This window comes from Pipistrellus kuhlii, unplaced genomic scaffold (genome assembly GCF_014108245.1).
Source record: "Pipistrellus kuhlii isolate mPipKuh1 unplaced genomic scaffold, mPipKuh1.p scaffold_m20_p_24, whole genome shotgun sequence".
Lineage (NCBI taxonomy): Eukaryota > Metazoa > Chordata > Mammalia > Chiroptera > Vespertilionidae > Pipistrellus > Pipistrellus kuhlii.
In genome coordinates, this window is record NW_023425523.1 from 11,799,133 (window position 1) to 11,822,772 (window position 23,640).

General features: G+C 44.1%; 1 protein-coding gene and 1 long non-coding RNA gene across 3 annotated transcripts; one reads left to right on the forward strand and one right to left on the reverse strand.

Annotated features, from left to right (window-relative positions):
• The first annotated feature begins 610 nt into the window (after positions 1 to 610).
• On the forward strand, positions 611 to 22,041 carry ENSA (endosulfine alpha). Of its 2 annotated transcripts, none has more exons than XM_045587021.1 (4): positions 611 to 811; positions 2,504 to 2,629; positions 3,875 to 4,041; positions 22,023 to 22,041. In XM_045587021.1, exons 1-4 carry the CDS (start codon positions 755 to 757, stop codon positions 22,024 to 22,026), a joined length of 354 nt encoding a protein of 117 aa, XP_045442977.1. In that variant the 5' UTR covers positions 611 to 754; the 3' UTR covers positions 22,027 to 22,041. The 2 variants fall into 2 exon arrangements, with proteins under 2 accessions (XP_045442977.1, XP_036309191.1); XM_036453298.2 differs by lacking the exon at positions 22,023 to 22,041 and adding an exon at positions 6,822 to 7,513 and having other exon boundaries at positions 613 to 811.
• LOC118727482 lies at positions 14,347 to 15,578 on the reverse strand. Its single transcript, XR_004990587.2, has 2 exons — positions 14,778 to 15,578; positions 14,347 to 14,534 (listed from the first exon to the last, which is right to left on the reverse strand). It is a non-coding gene; the product is annotated as an uncharacterized LOC118727482 (long non-coding RNA).
• Positions 22,042 to 23,640: the final 1,599 nt, after the last annotated feature.

Here is a 23,640-nt window from a genome sequence, read left to right on the forward strand (position 1 = left end):
AGTGTTAATCGTATCTACTAAATGTTTACCATTAGGACGGTGCTCTGTTTTAAGGAGCTTAGTCCAAGTCCATAGGATGACCTTAAACAAGTAAAAAAAAAAAAACAATACATAAAAGTTAAATCACAAAGCCTAAAGTCATCTGTGTTCTGCAAAAGACACAGGTTGGGAACTCAGTCGCTCGGTTCCACACACCCAGGGACATATCGGGATCGTGTTGAGAATCACTTTAAAGTCCACGCTGATCTCCAGATTATCTTCTGGAGCTCGGTAACTTCCTGCCAACACTGCGCAAGGCTTAACCCTCTCCACCTGAAAACAAAGGTTTACATCCTTTGGCTCTCCCGTTCTCAGTTCAGCAAAGGTTCCAAGGAGCGGGGCTGTGGAGCTGAACGGAGGCGGATCCCACTGAAGGAATAAATATGCCAAACGCAGCAGGCCCGCCCCCTTACGTCCCCCACGGGCTCCCAATTGGCTCCAGATTGGTGTTCCAGCTTGCCCGTCGCCTCCATAAACCCCACCTCTAGCCAGCGACTATTGGTAGATCGTTACGTCATTGCCCCATCTACCTCACTCCTATTGGTTCCCATAGGCAGGGGCGGCAGCAACGTCACAGGCCAGGGCCGCCATTTTAACTGAGCAACCCTAGTGACAGGAGCCGGAGCAGCAGCGCAGGCTGTCCCCATTTCCCCTCCCCCTTCCCTTCTCCGTTTGACTTCCCGGGCCCCTTACACTCCACAGCCCCGGCCCCGCCATGTCTCAGAAACAAGAAGAGGAGAACCCTGCGGAGGAGACCGGCGAGGAGAAGCAGGTGAAATGGAGGGGGTGCGGGCGAGCGAGCCGGGGGCGACCGCGATGGGGCGGGAGACGGTCTCCCACCGGTGCGGATTGGTTGCCCTGAGCTCAGGCTCTGCAGGGGTTGGCCATTTCTTGCGTCACGCCGAGTGAGCTTCAACGCGACTTGCTGCTTTGGCGCTGGTTGGTTGGGTCGGTTGTCAGTCAGTGCCTTACCCTTCCTCATTGGCCAGTAGGCCTACCGCTCAACTCATTCAAGCTGTGCTGTAATTGGCCGAGCTTGGGCGTGGAGGCGGGTGTTTGGAAAGACTGGGTGAATGAAAGGGGGCTGGTGGTCCCTGGATGTGATGAGTATTATTGGTTATTAGGGGAAAATAACACGACTACCAGGCTGGGGCCTGCATCCTAAATCCTTCGGAAGATACAGGTTGAGGTAAAGACTTTTCAGAAAAGGACCAGCATTGGGGGAAGGGAGAAGAGTAATTCTTACCCTGGTTAGTTAAAGGCGGCAACTTTATCAAGATAACCTGTTTTGACGATTGGGGGTGGTCTGTTGTCCATCTTCTGGGAGGACGGGACAAGATTGAAGAGGAATGAAGTCCCGTACAGAATAATAGAGGCTAAATTTAGAAAAGACAACCAAGAGAGTCGTGATAAGAAAGACGCCACTCTATCACCCTATTTCCCCCCATACTTCCAAGGCAGCGAGACTTCGTTCACCCGCAATTCTGTGATGAAAACACGCCAATTAGACCTCCTCTTGGGGGTTGTGTTTGACTTACAGCATTTAGTACTGGGTTTAGACGCTCATGAAATGCACCTGTTGTTATATCTGTGCCGGAATGCCAAGGAGAGGTAATATGATCCCACCAAGAAGAGCCAAGAGTGGCTTTAGATTATTCTAAAAAGTTACTGAAGGAAAGGGCAGTGAGGCCCACACAAAGCGAGGAGCGTAGACCGTGGGAGCCGCTGCAAGCCGTTTGCGCTCTTGTCATGCTCCCCAAACTGCCATCACTTGCCCCGCTAGGGTTGGTGTTTACTTTTTGGCAAAAACTGGGTAAATACTAGTGAACCTACTGTATCTTAATTTCCTCCAGATTGAAAATAGGGTCATTTTCATCTCTGCTTACCTATCAACTCCCTGCCACATGTTTATGGAAATGCTGAAGCAATGTCCTCTCATTACTGAGGTGGAGATTTTTTGAGAAGGCTGCGTGCTAGCTCTGGCCTCCTCCACAGAGAGACTTCTCAGATGACTATCTTAGATTCTAAATAAAGAGGGAGCATTTCAGCAGCATTTCTATCCCTTTTGCTTTCCCATTTGACCAGTACTGTGTGTTAGGAGCAGCCAGGGTACTTTCCTACTCATCATGTGTCACCAAAAAGCCTCGGCTGGTTCTATTCTCTCTTTGTCTTCCCCAGCTTCTGTGCTGAGTGAGCTATGGCTTGCCCTGTGATTAACGTATTGTGTTTAGTATTACCTTTAACCCAGTACAGGTCACCGAGGTGGTTCCCTGGGTAGAGCACCTTGTCTCTTCTTCTCACAGTACAGTGTTCTTGAGCTTTAGGGATTTGAACAAAGGTCTGGCTTTATTTGAGAGTAGAGTGGAAATAGCATGTTTACAAGTAAGTGGGTCTTCAGGAAAAAATAGTATAAAGGTTATCAAATATTAGTCTTTAATTTTATCTGCCTATTTGTTCCTTCCAGGACACGCAGGAGAAAGAAGGTATTCTCCCTGAGAGAGCTGAGGAGGCAAAGCTAAAGGCCAAATATCCAAGCCTCGGACAAAAGCCTGGAGGCTCCGACTTCCTCATGAAGAGACTCCAGAAAGGGGTATGGGACACAATCTCTTCTTTGGAGCCAAAGGGGATGAGCTCTATAGAGGCGCTACTGAATGCTGACCTGGAAGTCTTGTTATTTGTTGGGCAGCAGTGGAAAGGAGTTAGAAACTTATAATGAGCAAAACAGATTATTATAAGTCTCTGATATGGTATCTTCTGGTTTATCTTCTGGTTCCCCATATAGGACAGTAAGACTTTATGTAGGGGCATTTGGCTACGGGGGATTAGGGGGTTAAAGGAAGGATGTTAGAGAATGGAACACTGGTCGCACTAGGCATTTGCCTTTTTTGATAGTGGGAATTTTAAGACTGTGTTTTTTAGAATTAGAGCTATATGTTATAGATGTGTCATTTCAGAAAAAGATCAAACCATCTGTCCTACTGACTTCCTGAACTTAAAATGAATAGTTTTATTCAGACCCTTAAAGTTAGCACTCGCCATTTACTCCTTTCTGTCCAGAGTGGTTCTCCTCACCAAGGGAGAATCTACCTTCACAGCCATCTAGCTCCATCCCAGAGGTACCTAAACCTACTGAGGGATTGGGAACCATTAAGCCGGAGTGTATTCCTCTGTGGGTGAAATGGAGAGGGAAATAGACCCGGGAAGGATCCCAGTTGTTGAGTCTTAGCCACAGATGATGATGTGATGATGATTTGCAGTTTACCTTGCTGTAGGCGAGGCAGGCATGGGCAGGTTTCACAGCCATGGAACCTGTGGAGGCAGTGGGAGGCAGAGGAAAAGTACATTATCCTCATGAGCAAGCCTGGTTTCTATTCATGGTCTGAGAAAACACTTTGCAATTCTAAGATTGGCTGGAGGTTGGTCTGCTGTTTGCTAGGGTAGCCCCAGATTAATCCTTCTTTATGTCTGTTTCCCCAGCTCCAAATCTGTTGGTGACTAATAGGTCCTCAGTAAGCCTTTAGGTATAAATCAATCATTTTGTTGAACCATTTTGTGCTGATGAGGCTACAAATGATGTGGGTACAAAGGATGTGATGTGGCTATTTCTTAACTCCAAAAATCTATACTATAGCTGGGAAACTGCTTACCTACATTTGGGGAGAAGACACAAGTACATGTAGGTATTACCTTTAACCCAGCTGTGTGTGCATGAGATTAATCATGAGAGACTTGAAAGATCTGAGAGTGGATGAGGATTTGCAATGGATGTGGGTCTCCTTGTTTTTGCGGATGGCCAGGGCTCCCCGCTCACCTAAACCTTTCTCTTGTCTCCTAGCAAAAGTACTTTGACTCAGGAGACTACAACATGGCCAAAGCCAAGATGAAGAATAAGCAGCTGCCAAGTGCAGGACCAGACAAGAACCTGGTGACTGGCGACCACATCCCTACCCCGCAGGATCTGCCCCAGAGAAAGTCCTCGCTCGTCACCAGCAAGCTTGCGGGGTAACCTGGGCCCCTCTTTTCCCCTTCCTCACCCACTGGACTTTTATATGTCATAGGCAGGACTGGAATGGGCACCTAGCTAGAGAACTTCTCAGCTTGCTGGCCAGCAATGACTGTGATTCAGCTGGGGGCTGCTGAGAAGGTAATGTGTGTGTGGGAGAGGGGCTCTGAGTTCATTTCTTTGGTTAAATTGGTATTTCCGCACCCTCACTATAGCCCAGAAGTAGGAGACTAGGATTGAGTAATACTGCAAACTTTTTTCCTTCTGTACAAGAAACTGGGGAGACGTGATGTGGGGTTTTTTTCCGGAAGAGACTATCTCAAAATTGATTTAGGCTAAGCCTTGGGAATAATGTGGCAGGTTTTAACATCCAAGGCTAACCTGACATTATTGGGAAAGGTAGATTGAATGAGATCGTTTTTCTGTGCTTCTAAGTGTTTCGTCTTAGGCTGCTATTGCTTCATGTTTCCATTGTGGCAGGTTTAGAGAATCCTGAAAAAAGAAAAACTGATTTGCTTGCCTAAAACTACAATGCCCTCTTAACCTCCCTTAGTGTCTCTTACAGTTTGTCCTGGCTCTTAATGTAAAGATTGGAAAACATTGTATAAAATGGGCGCTCTCTAGCTCGCTCACTCTCTCTCTTTCTCTCCTTCTTTCTCTTTCTCCCAGCATGTTGCTTTTAAAAGCATTGTGGGATAGCGGAAGGAGCACTGGTTTAGGAGTCAAATATCTGGGTTTGGGTCTAGTTCCATGTAGAAGTGATATGTAACTTTGGTCAAGTCATTTAGCCTCTCAGAATTTATTTTGTCATCTGTAAAATAGAGTTGAATATGGATAAAATTGATTCTGATTTTAGAATTCTATAACTGGCAGTTGAAAAACTGCATTTGTTTGTAAAGCTAATGAGGCAGGCCCATCAGTTATCTGCCTACACAGGGGAACCATTTGAAGACTACCTGGGGAGAGAGGAAGTAGAGATTGGGGCAGGGGGAGGGAAGAATGAATTCAAGCAAGAGGGCCTCATAAATATCATGGTGATAGGGTCAAGAAAACAATTCTAAGAAGCTAGCCATGGAAGCTTTCTGTCTCTGCTCAACCCACTTTCCTAGCCTGCAGTCTGCAACCCTGCTGCTAAAAAGCCTGCTCCGGCAGCCTCGCTGTGGGCCTGCAGAAACACGCTCAGTCTTGCACATATGGAGGCCCACATTTCTGATGTAATCGGATGCCAGGTGTATTGTGTAGGGAGACAAGAAGGAAAGGGATGCACTAAGCTAGCCTCTAGGGCTTAGTACCACAGCAGGCTGGAGTAGCAGGTTCTTCGGAGGTAATTCAGCTTGGAGAATGCTGGGGAAGGTGGTTAAGGCGAGAAAAGGAACCCAGAAATCTCTGCCTTCCTAGAGCTCAGCAGCCTGGCACCGTGTGGTGAGAAGAAGCAGTGCTGATTCATGAATGTGTGGAGGAAATGGTTTGCAGTTGGCCAGCCTCTTCAGTCTAGTTATCACCAGGTTGGCCTGAATCTTACTGAATGCAACCTGCTAGTTATGATAGAGAGGGTCAGGGTGAGAACTAACTGTTCAAGAGAGCAAGATTTTGTAATCCTCTCTTGCCCTCTCACAAACTCTGAGAGGCCAAAATTTGGCCCAATGAGAACGTCTGATGAACTTGATGGGATGCATGTGTGGGGATGGGATGCATTATATACTTCTCTCCTGACCAGCCATTCACTTTTCAGGCTGTCATTCAGATTGGGTAGGAAAGAGTTGGTGAGGAAGGACTGGAGAGAGCAGGATCCCTGAATTCCTTGGCCCCAGACTCCTCGACTGTCACTTGTAATTGTATATAATTTTTGTGTTTCTTGCTCCATTTCCTCATGCTGTCTTCCTTAGTCTAAAATCCGTGTGGGAAGGGGAAAATGCCGAACATCCTTGTATAGTTTTCTCAACTGTCCCAGCCATGTTGTACATAGATATGTCATGTTATTATATATATAAATATATATATAATTTTGTACGTTTTCTTCATCTCCGATTTTCTCAATTGTGTACTTTTTTCGTTTCTGTCTGAGCCACTTTCTCTATGGGTCAATTTGAATCCTCAAAACTGAGGTCACAATGAGTCTGGCATTAGGAAGGAATAGAGAAATCAGAAAACTATTGGTCTCTCTCTCTCTTCATCTGGTCATATTCAAGTTTAAGAAAAGACTCAAGCTACATTCTGTGTTTGCCACACGTTGCCACAGCATGAAGTTCCTAAGTCCATGGCAAAGAAAAATCCAAATCCAGTTGCTTTGATTAAACCTAGATTATTAATTCCACTCCAAACAAGCTGTGTGTTGTCTGGCCCTGGCCTCCCCTGAGTCACCACCTCATCCCTGTGTGCCCGCAGTCAGTCTCTGCTGCTCTCGGTGACTGTGCTTTGTGTATGAAACTGAGCTGCTCCAAGCCATGAGGCCGCTACATCCCTATGAGCTTCCAGTCGTTTTGATCTTGTCTAACGAATTGCTTTTCTGTCTTTGTTTTTATGGGTATCTTAAAAAAAAAAAAAGGCAGAGAACGTTTTGTTTTGTGGATAAGACTCAAATTCATTCATTATCTATCTCTACCTCTCTACCTCTCTCCCTCTCAATAATTTTCTATGGATAGGATTGAGGCATATGCTAGGAAGCCTAGTGATTGTTAAGTATAGAAGAGTCATGGAATAGAGACTGGGATGGAATTTAGGTATTTTCCCCTTATTACTTGACAGTGTTTTCTTTTTCTTCTTCTATGTTCATCCGCAGTGGCCAAGTTGAATGATGCTGCCCGGGGCTCCGCCAGATCCTGAGACGCTGCCCCCCGCTGGGTCCTGCGCTGGCTCCTGCCCCTCCCTGCATTTGCAGAGGGCTCAGGAGGTGGCTCGGGCACGGGCTGGCGAGGCAGAAGCCCTGCCCGTCGGTGTCCCAGCGCATGGAGCCCCTTGGGCCGAGCACCAAGACCTTGAACCTTTTTGTTTTCCCTTTCTCCCAAATAACTATTGGGAGAAATCTCAGAGAAATCCTAGGGAGTGGGGTGGGGCTGGGGAGATGTTTGAGAGGGTGGGTGGGAGATTTAGGGGAATATGAATTAGGGCTCGGAGTTGATAACATTTCTGACTATCCTTCTTAACCGTGTGGCTGGTGTGAGGGGAAGGAAATGGAGTCAACGAAAGATGTGGGGTTCCAATTTAACTTTGTAGAAAAATGCAATGTTTGCTTAGACATGCTGGAGACCTGGTGTCAGACAGCTCCTCTGGTTCTGCAGAGCAAGCTGGAAATGCAATTAATGTTAATTATATTAATTGTTCATTTTAAAAAATGTCCTTGAAACAGATTTACTGTGGGGAGAAGGGCAGTGAGTATGGGGAAAGAGGGCCATGAGCATGGGGAGCCCCACAGAGCCCAGGGGACTTTTTCAGTATTTGAAATTAAAAAAAAAAAAAAAAAAAAGACCCACAAAAAAAACCAAAAAACCCAACGCATAAATACTCTGAAACAGTTGGTGTGTTTTATTGGGGTTGGGGAAAGGGAAGGAAAGAAAGATACCATTCAGGAGAGTAGCTGGTGTGCTGCCCTACGTTTTTTAAAGATCCTCTTAATATAGGATGTGCTTAGACTCTACAACTTCCATCACTTAGGGAGAGGGAACGAGGATGTTGGCATACAGACCAGAGTTTTTCCTGACCCCTGTCCATCCCTTTGTTCCTGTACATAATACAGATGCATCAACCTCAGGTTTGGGCTCACAAAATGAGGGATTTGAGAGCGTTTGATCTGAACGATTTATTGACACTAAAGCTTAGTCCAGACGAAGCAAAAAAGGAAGCCTACTCTTCCTTTTCAGTCATGTATTCCTTCAGAAGTTCTGCTGGTGAAGGAGAAATGGGACCTCTAGTAATAAGCCAAAAGGAACTTGAGCCTCTCTGCTTGTGGCCAGCAGGAGGCACAGTGACTTCTTTCCTCATGTTACCAAAACAATCTCAAGTCCTGCCGCTGACAGACCTGTGAATGTACAATAATATACAAAGGAAATGCGTTACCAAAGTAGAGGCAGACTACATCCTGTCCCTCCTGGCCCCACCAACATTCACATGTGTTAAATGAAACACCCATTTTGCCCAAGTTTGATTAGGAGAGTTTACCATGGTGTTTTCCCAAATGTGAATGGCTTTTCAAATAAGTGTTCATCAAGGAAGATAAACGGGGCACAGGAGACAGATATTTTAGAGAAATCTCCATCTTATTGAGGGAAGGGGGTAACTTCTAAACTGGAGAAGAAATGTTGTTCTTGGTGTCTAACTCATTCTCCTTAACGAGCATCTTTCTAAGTAAGTTTTCGGTTGAGGTATTCCTGGCTTGCTCGCTCTAAATTTAGCCAGGGGACTGTGATGCATCCTAACCACTGGCTTTTCTGAACAGCATGCTAGACACTGAGTGAGCCAGGTTGTATGGCGCCAGGTTAAAGAAAGGCATGCCCTGGCCAGGTGGCTCAGTTGGTTGGAGTGTCATACCATACACCAAAAGGTTGAGGATTTGATTCCCAGTCAGGGCACATACCTAGGTTGCAAGTTTGATTCTCTGTTGGAGCATGTACAAGAGGCAACCAATCAATGTTTCTCACATCAATGCTTCTCTCTTTCTCTAAAATCAATAAAACATATCTCAGGGGAGAATTTCTTTTTTTTCTTTTTCTTTCTTTCTTTTTTTTTTTAAGCATTCCCTAGCCTGGCCGGCGTGGCTCAGTGGTTGAGCATCTACCTATGGACCAGAAGGTCACGGTTTGGTTCCCGGTCAGGGCATATGCCTGGGTTGTGGGCTCGATCCGCAGTGGGGGGCATGCAGGAGACAGCTGATCCGTGATTCTCTCTCGCCGATGTTTCTATCTCTCCCTCTCCCATTCTCTCTGATAACAATAAAAAAATATATTTTTTTTTAAAAAAAGCATTCCCTACCATTGTGGGGATCATTGTCTATCTGGAAGAAAATGTATGAAAAAGTTCATATGCTTCAAAAGCTAAGATATATACACTGTATACACAGGGTGGAGCAAAAGTAGGTGTACAGTTCATATGGGAAATAAAACAGTAAATAATATAAGAATACAGCTGTTTTAAGTATTCACAACTATAAACCTACTTTTGCCCCACCCTGTGTGTCCTAAACCAATCCTCTACTTTTTGAGCATATTCCTGGTTTGTGTAGATACAGCTGGGCAGTGAGGTCAGGGAGGCTGAGTGGGATCATTCAGTTAGTGCGATTTCGTTTTAATACAGGTAAGGAAATGGCGGTGTAGAAATAAGTTACTTATAAGGTGGCAAAGCTAGTTTACGAAAGAGCTTGAGAGTTAGTATCTAGGCTTCTATGTGATTTTTCCATTATTCCTGGCTTCCCTGGTCCTTCGTTTTTGGAATTCTGGGGTGGCAAGAAATGTTTGTGGCTATCTCTAATTCAGTTTAAAACTTGCCATTTCTTGGTTTTTCACTCCCTTACTGCAGGCAGCCAAGGCAGACCGATTCTGCAGTGCTTCAAGTAGCTGTTCCTGACAGTGTTTTGGTTAGGTATTTTCTAAAATCTTCATTGCAAATTGTGGATCAAGGGTTCTTCTCCAGCTTGGTTGAGTGATGGTTGTGCTGACAAGCATCTTGGCCATCCAAAATGCAGGGTGATATTATTGTTCGGTGGCTTTTATTTTAAGCTGCTGTGGCCTAGCATTGACAATACAGGCAAAAGGAAAAGTAGTTGCATTGAGGGTATCTACAGTGAGCCAGCGGCACCCACACAAACTGCCCTCTGTGTCTAGTGCCCTCTGCTGGGTCTTGAGGGAAGTTAGCAAGGAAAGGGAAGATTTCTCCCTTGGGAAGCTGAGACCTGACAGTGGCGTACAAATAAAAGCAAATTAATGTAGTTTCAAGCAGAATTTCAAGAGCAAAGGGAGCCCTAACTGGTTTGGCTCAGTGGATAAAGCATCAGCCTAGGGACCGAAGGGTCCCGAATTCAATTCCAGTCACGCTCCCCTTCCCCCCCAAAGAAAAAAAAAGCTAAGGGAAGGAGAGTCAGATGTGTTGTTAGCTGGATTTTCTTAGAGGCAGATGACTAATAAAAGATAAGGAGAGGTGTGCTTTCCCTCAGGGGCACACCTGCCTTTCTTCACTCTCAGGCTTTACTTTTCTCACCTGAACACTAAGGGTCCCCAACCAGGGAAGCAGTGGGCAGCGCCAGTTCGTCCCAAGCTGAAACCCTGAACTTGTCTCCAAGGCCCCCTTTTCTCTGACTTTTCATGAAGCCAACAGCAGCCCCACCTAGGCTCTCCTGTTGCTTCTTCAATGCTAAGCTCTTGTTTCTCTGTCCCCAGCTTTAATAAATGTACTCTCAAAATAAAATAAAAAGTAAAAGATAAGGGGAGGCCTCCCATGCTTGAATAGAAATATTTTAATTCAAAAATAATTGTTGCCCTGGCCAGTTTGGTGCAGTTTGTTGAGTGTCATCTTGTGAACCAAAAGGTTCCATTCCCAGACAGGTCATATGCCCTGGTTGTGGTTCAGTCTCTGGTTGGGGTATGTACGGGAGGCAACCTATCAATGTTTCTCTCTCACACATTGATATTTCTCTCTTCCTCTCCCTTTCTGTCTCTCTAAAAATCAATTTAAAAAAACCAAAAACCTAAAGGTAATTATTGAACACTCACTGTGCCATTGGAGATATTACTGTAGCTGTTATTGGGCAGATGAACAATGTAAGAAATGGTATATGCCCTGGAGGAAATTGAGGCCTCATAGAGACAACGCCTCTAAATATAACACAAGATAGCATGTGATTATTCAAAGAGTGGTAAAATATTTCTGAGAAGGTACAATCCAGAAGGCTGGTATCATTAGGTAAATATTAGTGGAGGAAATTGAAATTGAACTGGGCCTTGAAAGATGGGCAGTACCCAAATAGTCTAGTTCAATTGTCATTGAATAAGTTCCCATAATATGCCAGGCACTGTGCTAACATATAAGATGTGTGATATGTGGGCGCTTCTTTCAAGGAGATTATACTCTGGTGGAGAAACTACACGAAGAAATCAGACTGCAGTGTTAAACTTGCAGCAGTAGAGGCCTACCTACATAGGCAATTGCTAAATGTTTTGAGAGCTTACCAAGTGTCTAGCCCCATGCTATGGGTTTAATTTACTTCATCTCATTTAACTCTCAAGGATTCTATAAAGTAGGTAGTGTTACTGTTGCTATTATACAAATGGCACAACTAAAACAGTAACTTGCCCAAGTCACAGAGCTTCTGAGAGTGAAGACAGGATTCTCTGCGTTGCCCGCAGGGGTGGAGGGAAAACGGTGGTCAGGAAAGGTTTCATGATGTAAGTTCTGAAGGATGAACAGGGTTTCTCCAGAAAGGTAAGTGAAAATGGACATTTTGGTAGAGGAACCAATACTTAGAGAAGAATGAGACGGTGTGGAATCTGGACCAGGATCTAGTGAGTCCTGGGGAGTAGCTGAAGGCCAGGTCAGGAAGGCAGACAGGAGACCTGGAAAGTCTGTGTTGTAGATAGGTTGCATTGTCCCATGCACCAATAAGTCACTGGTTTGATTCCCAGCCAGGGCACATGCCTGGGTTGCAGGCTCAATCCCCAGTGGGGAGGTTTGTAGAAGCAGCTGATTGATGTTTCCTTCTCCCTTTCTCTCTAAATCAATAAAAACTTTTGTTTGTTTTTCAAAAAAAATACAACAGGAAGAGCAAGTTAGATAGGAAGATAATGAGTTAGTTCCTTTTTGCAGAAGGGTTGATTTGAGGTGACTATAGGACATCGAGGATTAGATGGTCAATAAATTATTGGATCTTTAAGTCTAGAAGAAGTCAAGATAGTAGATTCTGCCCTAGCTGGTTTGACTCAGTGGATAGAGCATCAGTCTGTGGACTTAAAGGGTCCCAGGTTCAATTCCAATCAAGGGCACATGTCTGGGATGCAGACTTGATCCCCAGTAGGGGGCATGCAGGAGGCAGCCACTCAGTGATTCTCGCATCATTGATGTTTCTATCTCCATGTCCCTCTCTGAAATCAATAAAAATATATATATATTTTTTAAATATAGTAGATTCTGTAGACTTCAAGATATATCAGTAAAGCCATGAAAGTGAAAGCACTTAGAACAGAAGATTGTAGAGCTGTCTCTGATGAGAGCTAACATCCGAAAGGAATAGAAAGGCCCAATAAAATAGGAGAATGAGAAAATGTGGTGTGAAGGACAGTATAATGGAGGAACGGGATCAGTCCACAATGTAAAGAGCGATTGGAGGGTATATGAAGTCAGAAACGAGACTCTCACCTGTAAAAAAGTGCCCAAAATGTTCAGCACAAAATTTGTCAAAATTATGGTTTAGCAAGTATGTATCTACTTTTTGTACTTTTCAAGATGTTGACAGTGAACATGTATTTGATAATGAGAGATCATTTAAATTTCAAAAACATTAAAATCACTGTTTTTTAAAATGGACTGAAGGGTGTCCAAATGATTTGGCAATTAGTAACCTTTTTGAGACAAGTTTCAATGGGTTGGTAGAGGTAAAATCTTGCTTATAGAACTGAGTGGTGTGGGAAGGTTTTGTCGTTGTTTTAGGATAGGAATGACTTAAGCACATTTATTGACTGGGTGAAAGGAGCAAGTAAAAGCTGAAGCTCCATAGAAAAGGACAGTAACCAAAAAGGGTCCTTCTGCAGAGGAGGGGTTGATACTAGAGCTCAGCTGGATATGGTTAATTAAACAACAGTTCGACAAACATTTGTTGAGCACTTATGTGCCAGCCACTGTACAAGGCAAGGTCATGGAGTTACTTGGTCGGGAAGCCAGCTGAGCGACACATTGGATGCACATACATACACACCCATACCCAGGCAACTGGGTATTGTTAGAGAATATATATACAGGGTGCCCCCCAAAAATGTATTCACACTTTGAATAATTATTAATTCCAATGGGTTAAATCTGAAAAGAAAGAAGCATCAATTGAGCTATCAGCTGAAAAGTGTGTATACATTTTTGGAGCACCCTATATAATCAGGAGCAGATGAGATCTATTACTGTGTAGATCCTGGATTGTGATTTGTGATGTGAAGTGGACTGACAGGGGAGCAGAGAGACTAAAGGTGCTGGTAAAAGACAATTCAAGGATGCTAGCTGATTCAGACTGGCTAAGAAAAGTATGGTAGCCTGGCTGGTGTGGGTCAGCGGTTGAGCATCGACCCAGGAACCAAGAGGTCGTTGGTTTGATTCTTGGTCAGGGCACATGCCCAGGTTGTGGGCTTGATCCCCAGTGGGAGCCATGCAAGAGGCAGCCAATTAATGATGCTCATCATTGATATTTCTATTTCTCTATCCCTCTCCCTTTCTCTCTAAAAATCAATAGGAGTGTGTGTGTGTGTGTGTGTATATATATATATATATATTTTTAATATATATATTTTATTGATTTTTTTACAGAGAGGAAGGGGGAGAGCTAGAGAGCTAGAAATGAAGATGAGAGAGAAACATCGACCAGCTGCCTCTTGCACACCCCCTACTGGGGATGTGCCCGCAACCAAGGTATTATACATGCCCTTGACCAGAATCGAACCTGGGACCTTTCAGTCTGCAGACTGACGCTCTACTGCTGAGCCAAACCGGTTTCGGCTATATATATATGTATATATATATATATATATTTTTTTTTTAATATATATTTTATTGATTTTGTACAGAGAGGAAGGGAGAGAGAGAGAGAGTTAGAAACATCGATGAGAGAGAGTCATCGATCAGCTGCCTCTTGCACACCCCCTACTGGGGATAGGCCCGCAACCAAGGTACATGCCCTTGACCGAAATCGAACCTGGGACCTTTCAGTCCCCAAGCCGACGCTCTATCCATTGAGCCAAACCGGTTTCGGCCATATATATTTTTTTAAAGTATGGTAAACTCTGGTCAAAAGAGAAATTTTGATAAGGTCAAAGAGCAGATGATTAAGCCGGAAGCTCCGGACACAGTAGTAGTCAAAATGATGTTAGAGATAAGATTTTACAGTTAGAACTTTCCCATTTAATGACAAGACACTAAGAAGTGGGGTAAAGGTGAAGGTCACTGGAGTGTTAAGGAAAGAACTAAGCAAGTTCCTACATCCAGCTCTGAAAGTAGGTGGCTCATGTACTTGGGGTTTAGTTCTATTACCGCTTGTTAAATCCAACTGTGCTTTTTATATAAAAGGAAAACTAAAAGTTTAGAAAATAACAAAAAAGGAGTGCTACATCCATAATATATATTTCGATTGAAAAGACTGAATAGGATTTACACAGTACACGAACTTTTCTCAAATCATATTAGCTAGGTCTACATACGCACCAACAAGCATCATTCTTGATTTAGTGCCAGCTATTTACTTCAGAGTCCCAAACTCAGTAACACCAAACTTGTACCTATGCTAGAATATTTCTATTTTTCATTGGAGATAAAACTCTCAAGGTAGCCGAGACCGGTTTGGCTCAATGGATAGACCGTCGGCTTGGGGACTGAAGGGTCCCGGGTTCGATTCTAGTCAAGGGCATGTACCTTGGTTGCGGGCCTATCCCCAGTAGGGGGTGTGCAAGAGGCAGCTGATAGATGACTCTCTCATCGATGTTTCTAACTATCTTTCTCTCTTCCTCTCTGAACAAAATCAATAAAATATATTTAAAAAAACAACAACAAACAAAAAAACCTCTCATGGTAGAAATTCAAACATTCAGACCTCGGAGGGATTTTTTTTGTTATTTTTTCTTTTTTGTAGAGGCAACTTACTGTTGCTAAATCACCTAATATGGAAATCACCGCCTGGAATATACGGAGGAAAGTCCTGGCATCATTCAGCGGTCATGAGTTCTGCTCTGGTACATGTCTGAAGCGTCTTTTATGACTAGGAAAGCCTGAGTCACCCCTCAGACTTCCCCCATTGCATTTCTGAGTCATTTCCTTTTCCAGTGACCCTAACTGGGTACAACTAAGACTGAAAAATCCTCACATACAGGGTTTTGGGACTGAAGGGCCATTAGAGATCGTTTTGTTCAGTGTTCTCGTTTACAAATGGTGACACTGAGGCCAAGAGGTGGTGCCTTTTTCCGGGTTCCACCACCCCTGTCAGGGGCCTTTCCTATACCCACCGCCTTCCTTAGGAGAAGCGAATTTCACAGCAGATGTGGGCCTTGGGTTAGATTTATTATTGTTAGAAGTAAACTAAGTAAATAAATACTTGGGTTGAAAGTTTGGGAGGAACTCGGGGCCCAAGGACCTATCACTGGGCCCTGAGCAGGGAGAGGACTCCTACAGGACCTGCATCTTCGAGCTCAGGCTTTCAGCCCTGGGACCGCTGACATTTTGGACCAGATACTTCTTTGTTGTGAGGACTGCCCTGTGTGGTTTTTGGTTTTGGTTTTGGTCTTGGTCCTGCGTGTTTTAGGATAAATATTAACAGCATCTCCTTCCTCTACCCACCAGAGGCTCAGTCAGAGCTATCAAAAAGTCCCCACACAGCCGAAACCGGTTTGGCTCAGTGGTAGAGCGTTGGTCTGCGGACTGAAAGGTCCCAGGTTCAATTCTGGTCAGGGGCATGTACGTTGGTTGTGGGCACATCCCCAGTAGGGTGTGTGCAAGAGGCAGCTGGTCGATGTTTCTCTCTCATTGACGTTTCTAGCTCTCTCTCTCTCTCCCCCTATCTCTCTGTAAAAAATCAATAAAATATTTTTTTAAAATCAACGAAAGGATGTCCTCAGGCGAGGGTTAACAACAACAAAATTAAAAAAAAAAAAAAAAAAAAAAAAAAAGTCCCCAGACATTACCAAAGGTCCCTTGGGGTCCCCTGGGTGAGAGTCATGGTGTGACTTGAGGAAGGGGCTCTCACTACTCTGTCCTGGGCCCACTGAAGCTCAGCAGTGCCTTTCCTCACTCACACTCCCTTGTCCATGGCTTCCTTCCCTCAGGGGCCACCACCCCATCATTGGAGGGGATCCTCAGGCCCCTCTCTGCCCGAAAGTGGCATCTGCAGTGAAAATGGGAAGCAAAAGTTTCTCTCTCTCCCCCTCTTGCCCCAAGGGGATCCCCCTGACAGGAAAGGAATTTACATAATTGGTTAAAAGAATACAAAGGTATGCAGGACTCAGTTCTTAATTGTGACTGTTGTGAATCAAGAAAAGACCTTAAGCCCCTTTCCTACCTGGAGGGTGAACTGGGAGGGATAATTGAAGGCATTCCAAAGAAATCTTGTGTTTCTGCATAGTCTACCTCCCCACCCCCCTCCCAGCCCTCAGTTCTCTCTATTTAGAACCAAAAGCTTGTGTTGTCATAGAAAGACAGAAACCAGATGTTGCTATGGAGATTTGTTTAAACACACCCCAGAGCATGGCTCCAGCTGAGTGGTAGGGGTGAACAGCAGTTCTTGCTGGGACGTGTGTTTTTCTTAATTTCCTGTTACCTTTCCTCTTCTATCCTTCCACATTTTGCTTCTCATTTCTGCTACCAGATGCCACTTCCCACTAACCCCTCACCCGAGGGTATTTTTCCATTGATTTTTAAGGAGTGGAATAGAGAAGGAAAGAGAAAAAGATCAATGTCAGGGCCTAGGCAGCGGAGAAGCCTGCAACTTAGATCCGTGCCCTTGACCGGTATTGAGCTTTGGGACCCTTTGGTCTGCAGGCTCTAGCCACTGAGCCATACCGGCCAGGGCACCACTGTTCTTGAACAGCTCCTTTGCCTCAGGAAGTCACAATTTAAGACTAGAATTACTTAATGTCTTTTAGCTCATTCACCTGTCATAGGATAATTATAATACAAATGGGGTGACAGAAGAGCAGAATTGTGGGGGAAGGGAGGTTGTTTTGCTTTTTGTCTTTGTTGTACTCAGCTGTTTCGGAGAAACAAATCTGAGCATCTGATCTCTCTATCTGCAATGTGAAATGAAAGGTGCAGGAAGAAAGGACAAGACAAAGCCACCCTTAGCCAGCTGAAATGAAAGAGTACAGAGAAGGCGGAATGCTGTCTGGGCCTTTGACTGTGTCCGTGGAACAGGCTGGGGCTTGTTCCTGCTAGAGATTCTGTGCATGGCATCTGTTGAATTATTTTTTGGGAAAAATAAACTAAAAACACGGTCTTTTCTAATACTAGACAGTAGGACAGGGTAGTTGTGGAGGTAGGTGAGCTGTCTCTTCATCAGCCTGGCTTTACTGTAGGCGATGTTCCTGCTGGAGGCCTCGACTCCTCCCAGCCACTGAGGACATGGTGAAAACATGCCCCGTGCACTTTCACCTCTGCTCTGTTTCACAGCGTAGACATTACTATCCTATTTTTTGTTGTTCATAATCCTCACCCGAGGATATTTTTTCCATTGACTTTTAGAGAGTGGAAGGGAGGGGAGAAAGGCAGAGAGAGAAACAATTGATGTGAGAAACACATGGACTGGTTGCCTCCCTCATGCGTGGTGGGGTCTGCAACCCAGAGGTACCTGCCCTTGAGGAGAATGGAACCCACAACACGTCAGTCCTTGAGCCGGTGCTCTAACCACTGAGCGACCGGCTCAGGCTATGCTTTTTTTTTTTTTTTTTCCAGGTAAACATTTCATTGAAAAATGGATGGAGAGATAAAATTATGTTGGGCGCCACTTTCTGTGCCGGTGGCTGTGGGGTTCTTGCAGTGTGGCAAGGAAAAACATTTCCAAGGACCCAGAGGAGAGGAGGGTTTATTTGGGAAGCAAAATTAAGGGAGTTCCTCCGTGTCTCATCTCTGTCCATATCATCAGGGGAAATCAGGGTCCTAAATGGAGTCCATGTCCAGAGATTCTTCCTCAAGGTAAAGATCAGTTCGGCTCAGCATTTGGCAAGTTAGCAGGAGTGGAAGGTGCCGTGGCTCGTGGGAAGAAGACTACTCAATCTTAGCTTTACTCTTCTCTCCCCTCCCCTCAGCGACTCCTGCCAGTGCTTCTCCAGTCCTAGCTTCTCTGCGTCCTTCACCTCCCACCCCAGGCTGGGTACCCCTGGCCTGAGCACAGATGGGCGCCAGCGCTGGAGGTCCCACAGGGCAGTGGGGAAATGGGTGCCAGGGAAGCACACTGCAGGGAGCCGGGGCGCAGGCCAGATGCCTTTCCCCACTCGCAGCTCTGCGCGCCCAGCTCACATAACGGGGTACCTTCTCAGCAGTGGTGGCAGCCGAGCTGCCCGGAGCCTAGGCACACAGGTTCCATCCCCCTTTCGCTCCTCCTCGCCCCTACTCCAGTTTGCTCTGTCCAAGGAGCAGCCAGCGGTCACATGCTGCTAACGGTGTGTGTGTGTGTGTGTGTGTGTGTGTGTGTGTGTGTCTTAGGGCATAGCTTGCAACCCAGTGGCTGGCCTCTTCCACCTCCATCCTTGCGCCACATGCTGCTAACGGTGTGTGTGTGTGTGTGTGTGTGTGTGTGTGTGTGTGTGTGTGTCTGTCTGTCTTAGGGCATAGCTTGCAACCCAGCGGCTGGCCTCTTACACCTCCATCCCTGCGGCTGCGTGAGCCACTGTCTCTGGATGTGGCCTCCACCTCCGCTTCCCCCAGCCTCCCTCCTGCCGCTGCCTCTGCAGCCGGGGGCTCTCACAGTGCAGCGGGCCGCAGAGAAACCACAGCTGGAGCTGCACCGCTTCCGCCAGCTGCCAGCGCGGAGAGAGCCATCAGCAGAGCTGCTGCTCACCAGGTCCCCACCCCTAGCACCCAGGCACGCAGTGACACGGGGCCCGATCCACACTGACTGTTGGTAAAGCTCCACACCTGGATAATTGTGCAGTGGAACCTCAGCTCTCGAACTTAGTTCATTCCGGAAGGCTGTTCCAGAAGTGATTTGTTCCAAAACCAAATCATTTAATTCCATTAGAAATCATGTAAATTGAATTAATGCATTCTAGACACACACACACCCCAAAGCAAAAAGCAAAAAAAAAAACAAGAAAAAAAACCCACACACACAAAAATATTCACAGTACAACTTCCTGTGATGTTAACACAAGGGTTAGCAGTTAACTGACATGCTTGACCATTCTCTCCTTTGTCTCTTAAAAATTCTCTTTAGCCATCTGGTCTGGCTCAGTGGATAGAGCATCAGGCCTGCAGACTGAGGGTCCCGGGTTCAATTCCAAACAAGGGGCACAGGCCCGGGTGGCAGCCTTGATCCAGTCGGAGGTTGCAGAAGGGAGCCAATCAATAATTCTCATCATTGATGTTTCTCTCCCTCTTCCTCTCTGAAATCAATAAAAATATATTTTTTAAAATTTCTTTAAAAAAAAAAAAAAATCCTGGCCAAGTGATTCAGTTGGTTGGAGCATCATCCCCTACACCAAAAAGGTTGGGGGTTTGATTTCTAGTCAGGGTACATATCTAGGTTGTGGGTTCAATTCCTGGTCAGGACGCATGTAGGGGATCAGTGGAGCAACTGATAGATCCATTCCTCTCTCTAGAAAAAAAGTAAAAAACATATCCTTGGGTGAGGATTAAAAAAAATAATAATAAACGAATTGCAGGTTAATATAAGTGATATATTTTCAAAAAAATAGAAAAGTATCATTGTTTTACACTTTTATAAATCTCTTAATACTTGACTTAATTAAAAGTGACTTGAGCCCTGGCTGGTGTGGCTCGGGTGTCGTTCCGTGCACCAAGCGGTTGCTGCTTCTGTCGGCAGTGGACACGAGGGTCTCTGGCTGGAGACAGCCTCTGGCCAGAGACACTACTCTGAGCCCCCAGTTCTTGTCTTGTAGGAATAAATTCAAACGAGACAATAAAGAACAGCAAGGAGGCAGGGGTTTATTTGAAGGAAAGCAGTACTCTCAAAAAGGACCTTGAGTGGGCAGTGCAGCTGGATGAATCCAAACTGAGTGCCCTGAGTGGGCAGGTCAGCTGTCTGGGATCGAACCAAGTGCCCCTCTTCATTAGGATTTGGGAAATTTATATCCATAGACGGAGTAGGTTTTAATAAGTCTTCCCCCTCCCTTGTTTAAAAAAAAAACCACCAAGTATATTTAAGTTATAAGGCTGCCTCATCGAGGTGTTAGTTATTCCGCTGGTTAGACCACATCCTAGAGAGCTCTGAATCTTCCTGCTCACATAGGGGCCTGCCACCTCCTTTGTTTACTTTCAGTTTGCCACGTCTCACACTCATTTTTTCCAAGCTTCAACTGCCTCTCCCCGTTTATATCTTTCTAATTTCTTCCTCTAACAGTTTGATTCCCCATCAGGACAGGGGGCATCCAATCGATGTTTCACTCTCACATTGATGTTTCTCCCCCTCCCTTCCTTTGCCTCTAAAAATCAATAAAAATTTATTTTAATGCCAAGACCTGTTTGGCTCCGTGGATAGAGCCTCAGCCTGCAGAATGAAAGGTCCCAGGTTCGATTCTGGTCAAGGGCATGTACCTTGGTTGCGGGCACATCCCCAGTGGGGGTGTGCAAGAGGCAGCTGATCAATGTTTCTCTCTCATCTATGTTTCTAACTCTCTATCCCTCTCTCTTCCTCTCTGAAAAAATAAAATATATATTTTTAAATTAAAAAAAAATAAAATATATTTTTTAACATAAAAATAGCTTGATATTCTTATATGTTTATGCATTTTAATCTGTTTTGGCTGAAGTATTTGGAGAAAACCTGTCTCATTCAGATAATTGAAAAAAGGAGGAGAGGTATTTTAATACCCTTTTCAAATCATGTTGGCTATTCTCCTTTGATAGTACACCAAACCATAAGTGGTAGTTTCTTTGAGGATAATTATAATGTGGTATTTGAAACCACATCAGTGAACTTTTTGTATTACAATGAAACCCATTGGTCTAGTTTGTGATTTGAATGGATCTTCTTCCCAAGCGTGATCATGCATTAGTCATTTGGAAAATATTGGCTCACTCAGTTATGTAGATATTCCAAATGTTGATATATTTCATTATTCAATATAAATAATCGCATTCATTCAAATCACAACCAGTCCCATCAGCAAAATCTTTAAGTGTTGGGAAATTGCAAAGTTCACTGTATAGATACAGGTTTTCCAAAAGTATTATTTTCACTTGAATTCTCAAATTTTATCATTGGCAACAAATATTATAAGTTGTTTTCCTTTAAGTCTCAGATTCACTGTTCATTTTTTTTTTTAATGTGTTTTGATTTTTAGAGAATGAGGAAGGAAGAGGGAGAGAGAAAGAGAGAAACATGATGTGAGAGGATAACTCTGATCAGCTGCCTTCTGCACACCCCTTTCTGGGGGTCGAGCCTGCAACCCAGGCATGTGCCTTGACTGGGAATCAAACTGTGACCTCCTGGTTCATAAGTCAACGCTCAACTACTGAGCCACACGGCCTGGGCTCATTGTCAAACAGAATAGTAAATGCCATGCACTCAATAATTGAAGTTTAATAAAATTAACTATTTTTGCTGCTGCTTCACTGGCATTCTGAAGTGAAACTGACCCTTTTTTCATTGCAAGTGTGTGGTAGTAAAGAATACAATGACAACTAGTCCATTGCCTTGATATATGCTAAGGTATCAGCAGTTTTACCCCCATTGCTTTTGCATGATGGGTGAAAAAGGCAAATAATATCTAGTATTGTGAAAATACTTTTGATCTCACAGACCCCGTAAAGGTCTGAGAGTCTGTGTATCCCACTTAGAAAATGGCTGTCTTAGCCGAAACCGGTTTGGCTCAGTGGATAGACAGTCGGCCTGTGGACTGAAAGGTCCCGGGTTCCATTCCGATCAAGAGCATGTACCTGGGTTGCAGGCACATCTCCAGTGGGGGGTGTGCAAGAGGCAGCTGATCAATGATTCTCCTTCATCGATGTTTCTATCTCTCTATCCCTCTCCTCTGTAAAAAATCAATAAAAATCAATATATTTTTTAAAAAAAGAAAAGAAAATGGCTGTCTTAGATCCTTAGATCTTACAATTTCCTGAGGTAGGAATACTCTCTTTACAGGTGAGCAAGCATACCTGGTACTCAGAAACCAAATCATATGCCCAAGGTCACAGAACTGGAAGTGGGACAGCTGAGTGATTTGATTTGAAAGCCTGTGTCCTCACACAGCCCCTCTCTCCTGTTTTATTGTATTACAATGAAACCCATTGGTCTCTTTTGCAATTTGAATGGATCCTCTTCCCAAGTGTGATCATGCATTGGTCACTTGGAAAATATTGGTTCACTCAGTTCACTGGTGCTTCCTTGAATAAATACTGCACTGTTTTGCTTGTTTGTTTTCATTTTGTTGACAGTATCACAGATGTCTCCCATTTTTTCCCTTTGCCCCCTGCACCACACTGTTTTGGCTCTGTACCTTTGCAGATGCTCTTCTCTCTGCTTAGAATGTTTTGCCCTGGTGAACATTCACACACAGCTCACACCCACCTCAAAATTACTTTCTCCTGAGGTAAAGTCAATTGCTCCCTCCTCTGTGTGCTTATGTGTTTTGCTCATTAGTCTAAATTTGGCACCAAATGGGTTGTTTTTCATTTTAATATCATATTTGTCAATTTTTTCCTTCTATGGTTGTTGCTTTTCATATATTAATAACTCTTTAATACCCTGAGAGGTCACAAAATATTCTATTTATACTACGTGTATTGGTTAATAATGGCAGATTTTGTAATCAAAGAAAACACAATAGTTTCAAGAGAAACATCATGTGCTTTATTCAAACTAATGTCCATCGCTAGCTACACATTCCCCCATCTTTCAGGTGATTTGTGGATACCTTCCCAATAGAACTTTGCTTGTTTTAACGCAAAGTACTCAGAGACACAATTTTCCACTTCTTTATACGTTTTGAAGTGCTGTTCAGAAAGTGCATGTGCCATCGATCAGAACAAGTGGTAATCTGAAGGAGCAAGTTAATACTTCCCAGGCAAGATCTTTTAATGTGTCTTTAACTGGTTTTGAAGTGTGTGATGGTGTGACATCATGAAGCAAAATTACTTTGCTGTGTCTTCTGGCCCAGTGGTCGGCAAACTCATCAGTCAACAGAGCCAAATATCAACAGTACAACGATTGAAATTTCTTTTGAGAGCTGAAAACCGACTTCTGTACATGGGCCAGGAAGTTTCAATCACACTGTACGTGCACACCCGCATGTGGTATTTTGTGGAAGAGCCACATTCTAGGGGCCAAAGAGGAAGATACTGATACTGAGACATAGTATGAGAGAATATAGGAGGTAGTAAGAAGTATAAAAAATGAAACTGCAAGAAGTTCAATTAATGATTTTGACACAAAAACATGAAATCAACCTTTTCAGTGTGTCATCAAGAATAATCTTTAAAAGTCCTAGCCGATTTGGCTCAGTGGATTAAAGATTCTCTCTCATCATTGATGTTTCTATCTCTCTCTCTTCCTCTCTGAAATCAATAAAATATATATTTTAAAAGAATAATCTTTTTTTTAAAAAAACAAGAATAATATTTAGAGATTATTTGTAGTCACAGGGAGAGTGGTTTAGAAAAAGTTATGCACATTTTAGAAACAAGGCAAAAAGATGACATGATCTTTTTTAAAATATATATATATTTCTTTATTGACTTGAGAGGAAAGGAGAGAGAAATAT

Excerpts from the sequence above, each read along its gene's own strand:
- ENSA (XM_036453298.2), top strand. The coding sequence starts at position 755 with ATGTCTCAGAAACAAGAAGAGGAGAACCCTGCGGAGGAGACCGGCGAG. Across the intron at positions 812-2,503 it reads AGACCGGCGAGGAGAAGCAG|GACACGCAGGAGAAAGAAGG; the intron begins GTGAAATGGAGG and ends TGTTCCTTCCAG. Across the intron at positions 2,630-3,874 it reads TGAAGAGACTCCAGAAAGGG|CAAAAGTACTTTGACTCAGG; the intron begins GTATGGGACACA and ends CTTGTCTCCTAG.